Here is a 13,587-nt window from a genome sequence, read left to right on the forward strand (position 1 = left end):
TGTGAACATAATTCAAAATGACTATGAAGAAGTAATGAGAGGAGACCACTCACGTCGTCCTCGCTGTGCATTGTGGGCATGGGCTCCTCCCCACGTGTCTGTATGGAGCAGAGTCAACATGATACCGACACACTTCAGCTGTGTTAGCCGGAGTTAGACCCTCTACGCACCACATTTCTGGACTTTTCAACACACGGATGAGATAGCGAAAACTGTGCAGTGACGTGTGCAGGTGAGAGCTCAATGTAGTCCGGGTGCTGTTTGGGGAAAATGGCGTGTAAAAGCAGGCCCTGGTGACTGACTGTGTGTTATTTTGACTGGCATGTGTACGTTAGCACGCCAAGCTAGCTCGCTAATGCTAGGCGACAGTTGCCAGGCTAGGCTGCGTACCAACAGGCTAGCTGCATGCTCGTCGCTTGTACGTTCGTTCACAGGGAATTGGACTGCTTAGCTTGTTTCTTTTTGTCCCGTTTTATTTTTCAGGTGTATGTTTTTGTGTCTGACTGGACATTTAACCCGCAGTGTAGCGCAGGCCTGTGACAAGTGGTTGAAAGGTTTGTTGCTAGCTTGCTAATGAAGCTAGCTAACGTAGCCAGTGATAAGTCAGGACTTCTTTTTAGGGGTAACTATCTGTAATGAGAAGTTTAATCATCTGAAATGGCTGTTTTCAGTGTTAGGTATAGTGTATAACGCCTGTTACATAGTGTTTGCATGTAGAGCAGCTTTATAATTTGGGTTACATTGTCTTGCATCATGTGGGTTTCACCTGGCTGTAGCATCACTTGACAGACTGGACGATCATCATCTACCTGTCCACTAACTTTAGGGTTTTATTGGGGTAACTGAAAGTTGACCCTCCACTGCTGATGTCCTAAAGACTGACAGCCTGAAACCACCTCACGGAAATGTAATGAATTGTGATGTAACCTGTTCTGCTGAATCACATTGCTCATGTCCCTGCACCAGCTGCCTGTCCTCTGTTTTCTTTGTGACCAGTCTGGGTGTAGCCACTTGTTAACTGTGTGGATTAAATCCATTTAATCAAGCAGGTCTCTCTGTTTCATTTTTTACAGGTTGGACCTGTGAGATCTGCTGCAGCTCCTCTCCTGTTTCATCTCCTCCTCTCCCCTCCTCGGTCTGTTCACATCAATATGGCCAGCGGGGACGATGATGACCCCATTATAGAAGAGGTATGTCCATAGACGCAAGTTAAAAGATAAGGGTGGCCATAATGAAGTCATCCTGATAAGAAGGGTTGCCCCTGTGATAGAGCTCATTCTTCTGTGGCATAGACCTTCATTGTCGTCATCTAAAACACTGCAGTGAGCCACTGTGAACATGGACACGGTGGTTTATTTAGACCTGGAAATACAGGTTTAATAAATATAATATTGATAAAGTTTCTATTCTTCAGTAAGAATGGATTAGCTCGGTGCCAGACAGTGTCTGAAAATTAAACTGCATGTAGAGATGAACGGAAGTGTTATTAGGAGGCATTTGTTAAAGATTACACAAAGATATGGTAAAAAAAAAGACGTTTGTTGGCGTCTGCACCAAACAAACATGTTTTCTTTCATTTGGAGAACAAGCCATATATGTCAGCATGTCTCTGCAGCACTGCAGTGCTACATTATAATCCTCATTGGTCACATATTTTACCTTAACCAGAAACTTTCAGCTGATGCGATTTGGATACTGCACGTGGCCACATTGTGATTTTGATTAATTGTGCTGCCCTGATGCAGAATAACGTCGGCCCTCATCCCTTTGTATGTGTGCCAGCTGTGGATGCTCTATTTTGACAACAGTAACTGTTTTGATAACCTAGGGTTTAAAAATGCCTCACTAATATTCATGTGAGGACATCTGTTTAATACAATGGGCGTGGATTATAGGTGGGGTTGAGTGACCTGCCTTGCTCTCTCACTTTTGATTCCACGTCTCAGGGTATCAGCTCATACTTGTTTCCATTCATTAGAGCCCGACAGATGTGCAGTTTTTCGGGCTGATACTGATATTTGGGTGTAAAACAATTCTGATATCGATCTATCGGCCGATATACACAAATTTTTTGCAGTGATCCCTCAAATGTGGTTATCAAACACTCGACAAAAACAGTCTAACAATAAACGTTGTCTAAAATGACATCAGTGAACTTAAAGCAGTGGACATCACTCAAAATTTAGTAATTATAAATCACCCGATGCATCGTTTTCTGCACAGTTTTCTTTTAAAACCAAAAAGTTTTCATATCAGCCGAAATCAACAACATATACGCTGATACTGATGTATATGTTACAGGCCAATTTCTGCTGGTAATTTCAGCAAACTGACATCAATCATGTACCAGTGCTCTCCTTTTACTGTGCTGTCTTGTATTGTAGTTGTCTCTTGCTGTGTTGTTTGTCAGTAGATCTTGTCATGAAGCATTTGTAACATCAGTTTTGTCTTTTTCCTGTCGGGTAAAAGAAAGGAAAAGCACTGAATTAAAGTTAAAATTAAAGTTTCTCTTTCTTTCAGATTGATGTGTACCTCGCCAAAAGCCTTGCAGATAAGCTGTATCTTTTACAGGTAATCTTTTCCTTTATTCTACTCAGTGTTGATGAGTACGACTCCATGTGTGAGCAGTTTCTATTTGTCTTGGTGTCCTGTATCACTCACTCTTCACCTTTATTGTTTTACATGAAACAGTACCCTGTCCGACCAGCCACTATGACCTATGATGATGTCAGCCACTTAGCAGCCAAGATCAAACCCAAGCAGCAACGGGTGAGAAAAGATTATTTTCTTATCTTATCCTCCATCACATAGAGAATGTTTGTAATGTTTTTTGCACCACCCATAAAACAGGTGGAGTTGGAAATGGCGATCAACACAATGAGTCCAAACTACTGTCGCAGCAAAGGAGAGCAGATCGCTCTGAACGTGGACGGCACGACTTACGATGAAACCAACACCTACTCTGCGTACGTCTGCTGCACTCACACTGCCTGTAACCTGTCTGAATGTGACTGTGCATGAGTCGGTGTGAACTAGGTGTTACTCACCACGATGCAGGGTTCCCCCAGGCCCTTAACATCCTTGAAAGTGTGTGAATATGAGATGGGAAAGTCAAGTCAAGTCAGTTGTATTTATATAGCGCCAATTCACAACAGAGACACTGTTCAGACGGAGCAGGTTGAGGTTCTTCAATTAAATCAAGGCCTTGGATGTTTTTATAATAGATTAAGTTCTCAATTGTTCACATTCAAGCCTCTCTTTTAAATTTTCGAGGAGCTTCTGTAAAACCTTCTAGTTTTATAGACATAATAACTGTCAGTGTCATAACAGTAGTTAACCTTGATGTGTGTCTAGAAACCATGCTGTATTTGGTTCTTGAATTTAAGGAAATTAGACCTGGAAAGTCTTTAAACGTTCTTGAATTTGATGTTTGAGAAGGTTTGGGAATCCTGAACATCATTTTAAAATAAAAGTTTGATTTTTTGGGGGGAATTCACTTGATGAGAAGATCAACTCCAATCGTGTCTGTATGTCAAATATAAAGCTACAGCCAGGTGACTGTTAGCCTAGCTTAGCATAGATGCTTGAAACAGGGGAAAACTACCAATCAAGTTTTAGAGTTGCTGTTGGGTGTATTTTTTACCGTAGGGCTGAGGCTGGCCAGCTGACATGAGAGTGGTGTCTCTCTTCTCATCTAACTCTCAGGAAGAAAAAAACACAAACAAGCATATTTCACATAATCTTAAACTATTTAACATTCTTTCTTTTCTTCTGCAGGAAAATGATGGATAAGCAGACCTTTTCCTCCATCCAGGCCACCACCAACACCGCCAGATATGCTGCTGCTGTGTTTCGCAAAGGTCTGACCTGCTTCTGTAGTCAGCTGTAGCACCGTGACTGTGTTTTGGTTTGTCTAACCTTGTTCCTGCTGCTTGTAAATACACAAAGGTCACTCATCTGTTCAGAGTCCATGTGAATCTTTGTCAGTTTTACCTTTCTTATCTTTTCTTTTAGCGTTATGTCACGCAACTTTATTGTCAATATGATCGACTTTATGACACATTAACACGCAATCGACCACAGCTGCCTTTTACTGTTTGTGTTTCTGATTGTTTTATCGTTAATGTCAACAGGTGAGCTTCACGTCACTCCTCTGACGGGAATCCTCCAGATGAGACCGAGCTTCTCTTACCTGGACAAGGCTGACAACAAAACCAGAGAGAGGGAGGCAGCCAATGAAGGTGTGTCTGCTTTACACCTTTCTCAAAAATTACATGCATGTGAGATTAATAGGTTGATATTTTTTAAATGACAAATCATCTAATATTTTATTTTTTGTTTTTAAAAAGAAAATTTAAGTCTCGTTCACCAATATTTACAAAAAATAAATATTAAACACATTTTTTTTTTTACATTATTTTATATTTATTTTTTGTTTTGTTTTTGTTTAAATAGTTTCAAGTCTTGTTATTAAGAAGGCCTGTTTTTGTTTTTTTATCTACCTTTAAGAATGGCTAAAGAAGTTGATGTGTGTGATGCTTTGTGAGGGTTGTTATCTGACCAGAGTCTCATATCTGCAGGTGGAGATTCCTCCCAGGATGAAGCTGAGGAGGAGGCCAAAGCCATCACGGTATAAAAAAACTTGCTTACACACAAACTCACGATTAACACCGACTTTGTGGGACGATGTAAACTCACCATTTCTAAACATTTCTGTTCCCCTCCAGGTGAGGTTTGCTCGTCCAGAGTCGGAGCAGGCTCGGCAGAGGAGGATCCAGTCGTACGAATTCCTCCAGAAGAAGCAGGCGGAGGAGCCCTGGGTTCACCTACACTACCACGGTGTCAAGGTTAGAGTCACCAGTAGGGTCATCGATTCCTTTTTATTCCCTTTGCGCTTGACGTTGTCTAATAATGTGTTGCATTGCTACTGTATTTTTGTCGGATCTTGTCATGAAGCATCCGTTTTGTCTTTGTTCTGTTGTTTGAATTCAGGATGGGCGCTCGGATCATGAAAGGCAGTACCTCTTCTGTCAGTCAGTGGACGCCTCAGAGAACTCTGAACTGGTCAAAACTCCTAAGTGAGTAGAAACAAATGACGTTTGAGTACATGCCAGTACTTTGACTCGGACAGGGAGTGTAGATTATGTCTTAGTTGGAGCCAGATTCTTTTGATTTTGACAACTTGAAACCCCCCTCGCTGACTCGCTTCTCTTGTTTTTGTAGGGAGTATCTGGCGATGCTGATGCCTCCTCTCGCAGAGGAGAAAGTGTGAGTGTTCCTCACATTTCTAACCAACGTTACGAGATTTAAATAACATAAAAATTCCAGAAATGCTTCATTAACATTGTTTTCTCTGACTGTGTGTTTTTCTGTTTGCGTTAGTGTGAAGCCTGTCGGTCCCAGTAATGTGCTCTCCATGGCTCAGCTCCGCACTCTACCGCTCGGAGACCAAGTGAAGACCCTGATGAAGAACGGTAGGCCAACACATTTAGACAAACCAGTTACATAACTGTCAAATACTGGGGCCGCTAACTTGTGACAAATACAGTACGTTCTTCGGATCCAAGTCAGTCCACCTTTCCTGTGCAGTTTTTCTTTGTGCCAGACGGGGGCAACAAAACATTAGTTTGTAGGCCAGACATACTGTGGGAAATGGTTCAAGTCAGAATGAGGTTTATTGACATGTAAGTACTTGCCTTGGTACTTTGTTGCATAAAAATAACAGTAAGAGAAAGAAAAAAGACGAAACAAGTACTTCAGAAGTCAAGAATCATAAATCAGTGCTGTTTTCTCAAGGTTTGAAAAGTGCTTGAAATTGTAGCTGCACTACTTTCACAAATAACTGTTTTGTGTTGGATCAGCAAAGTTGTACAGGATGCCACGTCTGCTTATAGACAGCTGAGGCTCATTTAATTTTGAAACATGAAACTTTTTTTGTGATTTCCTTCGATTTTTGACCCTCACGTATCAGGAAACAATAACGTCTGGTTGTAAACTGCATCGCAGTGACACCAACATTCAGTTCGACTGTTCTTCTTCTCTCCAAAATGATTTATCTTGCGTCTCCTCTTGTCTGCAGTCAAAGTGATGCCGTTTGCTAACCTCATGGGCCTCCTCGCCTCCGGCACAGACTCAACCGCAGCGCTGCGCTGCATCCAACAGGTGGCTCTGTTGGTTCAGGGGAACTGGGTTGTAAAGAGGTGAGAACAAACAGCCTCAGAGCAGATTGATTTAGAGGAAGGGAATATGTCACTTAAAGTTTAACAGATTTAAAGTTACATCCTGACGATGTTTCTTTGTGTTTCTTCCTCAGTGATGTTCTGTATCCCAAAAACACCTGCAGTCCTCACAGCGGCGTCCCTGCTGAAGTGCTGTGTCGTGGCCGAGACTTTGTGGTGAGCTGCTGTTTGTTTCCCTTCATTAAATTACACCAAATTACACTGCCTGATAATGTGTTTAGCGCGTGTTCGACATGACTCAGTTGCTCCTTTTGTAGATGTGGAGGTTCACTCTGGAGCGCTCTGTGATGAGGAAGGAGATCACATCCATCATCAAAGTAAGGATCTCCAAATGACTGCCTGTTCCTGTTTGCTAATCACGACTAAAGACCTAACAGATTGCATTTCCTGGATCGTGCATCTTTGTGTCAAAAGAACTATTTCATGTAGATTTGCTTTTATTTTATGTGATTTGCCCCAGAGGCTGCTTTCATGGTAAATTAGTCTCTTAAATGTTTAACATATTTGCAAGAAAGTGGCCGGCTGTGAAAACACATTTCCTTCTGGGACGGTGAATCCAAGATGTCCTTTTCTAATTAAACTCATTTTTAAACTGGAGTTTGGCTGAAGCGGTTGCTGATATTGCAAACGTATCCTTCTGATTTGACAATTCACTGCATAAATAGTGCAGCTACTGTTGAGAATAGCAAGCTCTTTAAAATAATGTGGTGGTTACCTCATTATTTTTAACAGCAACAGCCGAGGGGAGCTCTTTGCGCAAGTGCAACAAAAGCTCCTTCACCTGGGACCTGCTCAGTGCCACCACAGTCTTGCGTGGTTGTTGAGATGCTGAGCAGCAACCTGCTCTCACCTCAAGGCCACAGTTGCTCCATTCATCCAGGTAAACACAACTAACAGCCTCTTCCTTCTGCCTCTGTCAGCTTCCTCCCGAGGATGTGAAGGAGTTCCTGGAGCACGTGGCGGCTCCTCGAGTCAACCGGGGCTGGGAGTTCCTGCTGCCTACTGATGTAGACTTCATTAAGAAACACCCAGATATCGCCCACAGGCAACACATGCTGTGGCTCGGCATCCAGAGCAAGTAGGTTACAGGAATGTTTCTGAACTGAAGAATCTCATCAGGTTGCCCTCGTCAATCATGGATGTAGCGGATTGTTGTAACTTGTGTTTCTTGTCTTTCCTTTAAGGTTGGAAAAGGTCTTTAACTTCTCTAAAGAAGACTTCTTGCCAAAGAATTCCCCTCAGCCTGGTGTGTAATGAGTGTTATTTTTATCTTAAAGGGACAGCTCACCTCAAAGTCAAAAATAACATATAGGAAGGAAGACGTTTCACACTTCAACCGCTTCACAGGGAAGTGACAACCTGTCTGGTGCTCTAACATCCTGATTCCACGTAGAACGTCTCTGTAGCCTCACATGTGCGATGCCAAATGTAAGGCACCACAAGCCGAGTGCCATCTAGGTCCATCATATTCATGAGAAGGCAGACAAATCTTTACGGCCAGTATCTTCAAAACTCAGCACCTCACATCAAAACTATCTAGATAGATACATAGCCCTACAGTTAAGAGGAAAATATGCATTATTTATTTGAGGGTGAACTGTCCGTTTAATGCATTACAAATTAAACATAAGCAGAAGTTGTCCTACGTGGCCTGATGTTTGTGTGTTGTTTTCCAGACCCTGTTCATGTCAGCGGAGAGCAGCGTCTAAAAATGGCTCACGAACGAGCTCAAGTAAGCCAGACGTCCCTACAGAAGGACCTGGACGCCAAGCGGGCGGGAAGCCGCGTCCACATCAAGCAGGAACCTGTCAGCGACAGGGAAGACGAACCTATGGACACCTCTTCCCCTTCCTCCTCCTCCATCCCCAACGGCTCAGTCAACGGTTACCCCAGTGCCACCTCCCCCGCCTTCGATCACACTAACGGTAACGGAGGGTCTCCCAGCACGTCGGCGCTGGAGCTGCAGGACTTTGTGTTAAAGACTTTCAGGAAGCATTTTGTAGTGACGCTGAACGAGTTTAAGAGGCTCTTTAACCTCCACCTGGCCTCCATGCCGGTGGGACGGAACGTCTTCCACTCCATCTCGGACCACATGCTGCAGGACGCCATACTGCACAGCCACTGCAAACAGATAATGGTGCCTGTGAGTATTTAAGGAGGATGTCATCCTCTACTGTCGTAACTCAGGATTTACAAGGTTTTGGATGTCAAACTCTTAAGTATTTCACACTGGAAGCCCGTGAGTTGAATAAACTTGTCACTGTAAGGTCGCATACAGTCTGACGCTGATGCGTTGGTGTGGCTGTGTTGTAAAAGATATCGATGAGAAGAAGGACAAGGATTATCAGTCAGTATGTCTTTGAGGATGGAATAACATCAAACGGTGCCTTTAGCCTTTGAGCTGTGACAAGTTAGTGAATAATCGAAGCTGTAGTTAGCAAAACGCTGCACAGTAAACACTACAACAAAGGTCTGTATGATGTGAATAATATGATAATCACAATTAGATTTGTTCAACTCCAGAAGAATAATCTGCAGTTACTTTATAACAGTAATAATGATAATAAACTATTTATAGCTCTTGCTTCACAGAAAAGGGAAAAAACAAACAGCACAAATGAAGAGCAGCAGTTAAAAAAGAAGCAAAAAAACAAGATTTTAAAGGATTAAAAAAACATTGTGTACAAAAAAACCCCAGTATCTTATTTTAGAAGGCATAAAGCTTATAAAACAAGGTTTTCAATAAGCGATTTGCTAATCAATACATTTTTTTTAAGCAGAAATGGTAAAAACTTGCTGATTCCAGCTTTTCAAATGGAAGGATTTAGATCTATATTAGATATTTGGAGGTTTTGACCTGGTTGGACCAAACAAAACAAGACGTTTGATGATGTTTTGTAACGGGCCTTTCTTGCTACAGAATCAGCAGATTAAGAAGCTGTTTTCTGACACGATGTTACTCCTGATTTGAACACCTTCATAGCACAGCTCTGATGCAGGATGACTTGTTGAACTGCAAGTGTCTCCCCTGAACATCAGTAGTTACTTTTGATTACATTACAAGTTTAATTGGATTTCTTGTCTCAGACCAAAGGTCCACACCTCAGGGACGATCAGAACTGAGTGGTTCTCTGTTTTACCTGCACATCGTGTCTTGAAGCGCTGAGATACAAATCCCTCGAGTGTTTGAATTAGAGCTGCTGTTATTCTGCTCTCTGTCTAGTTAAAACCGCCTGTAGCTGCTGAATACGGGGGTTTCCTCGGCAGCAGTTTGAATGCAGATATCAGTTTTCTCAAACAGAATAGGGACGTTAACGGTCGTTTTGCTTGTGAGCACTTTGTTGCTTGTAAAACAGTCCGAGCACTGAAGCAACGCAAACCTGGCTCTCATGTTCCAGCAGCCACCACCTGATACCTGCGTGCTATGTTTGGACGTAGCTGTTTGTAGGCTTCTTATAGATGGATCTGGTGTGTTATCATTGTGTTCGTTGGCCGTGTTACTTGGTGTGGTGTTTGCTCACAGGGCAGGGAGTGGCGTGGTCTGCCACATGCTCTTGTGTGTCCTGCCAGGACCAGCCCTGCCCTGGCTTATGTCTTATCCCATCTGCATGCTTGACGTTGGAGGATTTGAAACGCCGTAGGGGAGGGAATGGCCGGGCGCCATCTTAGTTATGCAACAGATTAGCAGCCTCAAAGTAAAGCTCATTACTACTAAGGAACTAAGAAGGTTTGTTGTTTGCAAACGCAGGCAGATCTAGAAGAAGGGGGCTCGTCTTCTACATCACTGTTAACGTTAATGTTCTGCTATCGGACAGTTCAGAGATCAGTTTTGGGTCGGCGTGTTGTCTGTCTGGAGGGTAATCCTAGTTTGGAGCGCTCAGAGTTGCTCCTGCTGGTCACAGCAGTGCTCGGCCTCTTCCTGTTTTTGGCTCGACATTCAGACAAGAGATCAAATTATCAAACAATAACAGAAAGCAATGTGACGTCTAATTAATTTTTTAAAGGGTAACTCCACCAATTTTACACATAAAGGTGTGTTTACAGGTCTTGGCTTCCTCTGGAGCCACAAAAGGCTTTATACTACTTCTTTCACATATGTAGTAGTGTACTTACCAAGACCTGTAAACACACTTTAATGTGTAAAATTGTGGAGTTACCCTTTAACTGTTGCATTAAATGGCAATCACACTCTTAATCAAGGTTTTGATGATCATACATGCATTATTATGTTTGTAATAAACACAGTTTTATCAGTCTGAGAAGGACAATCAGCTGCTGAGAGTCTTAATTTAACATGTTCGTGTCCACAGTGGAGTTTTACAATTTCCTTTACAGCACTTAAACTAGCCGACTAAGCACAAATCCATAGACATTTTTCAAATTGATGAAAATCTGAGGCTACAGCAACATCCTTTTTTTGATCCCGTGTGAATCCGATATTTAGCATGTCAAATGAAATGTCAAATTTAATTTAATCTAGAGGAAAATCAACTTTATCCAGCTCTAAAGACATAATAGATATGTAACATCAAAACGGTTGACAGTTTTCACAGCAAATTTTGTGTTTCCACCTTAAACAGAAAATCTGTGGGGCTTTTCTGTAACATATTCTGTTTAACGCATTAACGGTTCAGCTAAAGCGTGTTTTGATCATGATGAGAGACTTACTTCCTGCTCAGACTTGCTGCAGGCTGCTAGCCTCCTGGTTTAAATGTGTTTCTAACATCACTGCCTCCCTCTGACTTCAGTTTCCTGCTCAGAGCTCAGCAGCTCCTGATGAACAGAAGGTGTTCGGTCTGTGGGAGACTGGAGAGGAATTCGACAAGGTAAAAACAATTAATGAACAGGTTTCTAGCAGCAGTCTTCTTGTCTCAGTCTACATGCAGACGTTTGCAGCAGAATCTCACCACAAACCACACGTCAGAGCCTTCAGCGATCACGAATTTCACATGAATTTCAGAGAGCGCACACCGCCTTTCATTGTGGGCTGTGATTGGCTCGTTGCAGTAAAAATAGGACATGGCTCTGTGTGTTGGCCACAACCAATGTTAGGGTGGCAAAGCTGCACATCAAGTGTGTTTTTATCTCCCTTGTTTCTTTGCTTAATGTAAAATGGAGGAAATGACTGTTGACACTTTGTGCTGTTTAAAGCTGCAAACGTCTGTTCTGTGTATCAAAGAATATCTGCTGTTTATCCTTAATATTGGCACCAAAGATCCAGTATCTGTCAGGCTCTAAGTTAAATAAAGTAATTAATCAGATTAAATGGAAGAAATTTACTATAATGTGTGTGTGTGTGTGTCTGTGTTTTGTTCCTGCAGCACCGTCGGCTGCTGTACGACCTGTTCACGAAGAACTACAAGGTCAGGAGGAACATGGTGCAAGTCAGGCTGAACCAGGAGTTTGGAGATGTCCCTAAGGCGGACATTGACCGGCTGCTCACTGTGAGATGGATGATTAGGCCGAACATGTTTTTACAAGCTTTTCTTTTATTGTCTCTGATCTAACCGGTCTTCTGTCCTTTCTAGGAGTGCTGCAGCAGCCACGCAGGGATGTGGTACCTCAAGGGAACAATACAGTCCTGACACTGAGCGCCCTGCCCCCTGCGGTCACCGTCTGCCAATCAGATCCTCTCCCAGGTGTCCAGTGGGAGGGCAGCGAGACAGATGAGAGCCAATCACAGCTCGCCCAGCTCTGAGGACAAAGATGTCGGCCGTCTGCTCTGCTCAGAACATGAAGCTTTTCAACGAAGCATTTCTGACATTAACACGAGCGCTCTGACGCAGTGCAGAGGACAGAAACTCACTACGAGCTGGAGTGTGGAGTGTCTGAGAGGAAAAATATTAAAAATGAAGAAATGGGAAGATATATATACAGTTTATCCGTAGATTTCTGGATTTATGACCTCACGTTTGATTAATTTTGAATTAAACTTTTACCGGATGAGGATGGTGTTTACTGTTGAGAGCAGATGTGGCTCAAAGTGCTTTCATTTTACTCCTGATTTGTGAGTTTTGCCTGAGAAAACATTGTTTTACTTTTATCATATCATCGACAAAGCAAACGTTGTTAAAGGCCTTGTGGAGAGAAAACCTTAAAGAAGAAAATCTGATTTATTTTCCATCCAGATCTGACTTTGTTCAGGAATATCAACTGAATATTTACTCCAGCTTCAGTACACAAATGAAAGGTCGGGTGGTACATTACTGAAACGTGTTAAAGCACTTGAAGAGACGTTGCCAAACTCAAGAAAAAAAAAAGGGGAAACATCATATGATGCAAAAACAAACCAACAGTCCCGAATGTCTTCATGCTCATGTTGTACGACTGAAATCACTTCATGTTTTCGCCAGTCATGGACCTGGAAACGGCTTCATCTAATGTGGCGTTCCCCACGCTTCTGTATTCTTCAGTCGAGCGTGTACTGAAATATAAACTGAGAGAGAGAAAGTGGATTAAATGGTTTGTTTCTGGTTGAATGTTGAGTTTGAATTATTTTATGAGAGACTGACTTTTTGATGATGGTCAATAAAGATGCAGTTTTGAATACACTTGTCATATTTTCATCACAGATCTAGAAACTGGATCGTGGTTTTGTACAAACGCTTGGACCATGATCTGAGATGTTGTGGGGGGGGGGAGTTGTTGCTATGGATACGCTGGTCATGTGTTGCTATTCTTGATCCTCGATCTAAAAGTGCCTCTGCCTCACGAGACATTCAGGACAGACTCCCACCCGTTCATACACAGGATAACGGGAACAACGAAGCTAAACACTTAATGCTCCTCCGTCGAGTGGAAGAAGAAATGGGAATTAAGAGTTTTGCGTTTCCCGGCTACATTTAGTGATTCATCATCAATGACAGCTGTGTTTTGTTTTCATTGGTTTGTTACTTTGCTCAATAAACACATAATGTCGAGTTGTCTGATGTGTGTTGTTATTATTAGTCATCAGTGGTGATAATACCTCAACAGCTGCTCACTGGAAACATCTTGAATATTACTGAATTAGTTACTCACTACTACACTAGTTACTCATTTTATTGAGCTTCAAACGGGCACAACCTCCCACTTTCACCATGTTAAAATATATCATGCAACAGACGTTAAAACAGAGAGGTATACTTTGTTATTTAGGTGAGATTGAAGACAAAATCTGTTATTTTGTTCATATTATATCTTGATTTGAAGATGGTACGTTCTAATAAAAAGTCCCTTATGTTTGATGAGCTCTTCTGATCGGATGATTATAAAAACTACTTTAGGATGAAAACCTTCTGTGGCAGATTTATGAGAAGTTGTTTCACCACTGCAACCAACAAGAACTCATGTGGGCTGAGAACTTCCT

The 13,587-nt window shown here is 42.2% G+C and overlaps 1 protein-coding gene across 5 annotated transcripts; it reads left to right on the top strand.

The window, feature by feature from the left end:
• Window positions 1-10: 10 nt before the first annotated feature.
• polr3e (polymerase (RNA) III (DNA directed) polypeptide E) lies at window positions 11-13,159 on the top strand. Of its 5 annotated transcripts, XM_084342431.1 has the most exons (22): window positions 373-554; window positions 827-907; window positions 1,074-1,190; window positions 2,521-2,571; window positions 2,692-2,769; window positions 2,851-2,966; window positions 3,778-3,860; window positions 4,134-4,241; window positions 4,581-4,630; window positions 4,728-4,847; window positions 4,993-5,078; window positions 5,224-5,268; window positions 5,383-5,474; window positions 6,080-6,200; window positions 6,314-6,395; window positions 6,497-6,556; window positions 7,160-7,317; window positions 7,424-7,485; window positions 7,916-8,382; window positions 10,988-11,065; window positions 11,561-11,683; window positions 11,768-13,159. In XM_084342431.1, the coding sequence occupies exons 3-22, from the start codon at window positions 1,152-1,154 to the stop codon at window positions 11,822-11,824; spliced, it is 2,076 nt and encodes a 691-aa protein (XP_084198557.1). In that variant the 5' UTR covers window positions 373-554; window positions 827-907; window positions 1,074-1,151; the 3' UTR covers window positions 11,825-13,159. The 5 variants fall into 5 exon arrangements, with proteins under 5 accessions (XP_084198556.1, XP_084198560.1, XP_084198557.1 ...); XM_084342430.1 differs by lacking the exons at window positions 373-554; window positions 827-907 and adding an exon at window positions 11-232; XM_084342434.1 differs by lacking the exon at window positions 827-907 and having other exon boundaries at window positions 372-418.
• Window positions 13,160-13,587: the final 428 nt, after the last annotated feature.

Source organism: Pagrus pagrus (assembly GCF_965226575.1).
Source record: "Pagrus pagrus genome assembly, chromosome: 21".
Lineage (NCBI taxonomy): Eukaryota > Metazoa > Chordata > Actinopteri > Spariformes > Sparidae > Pagrus > Pagrus pagrus.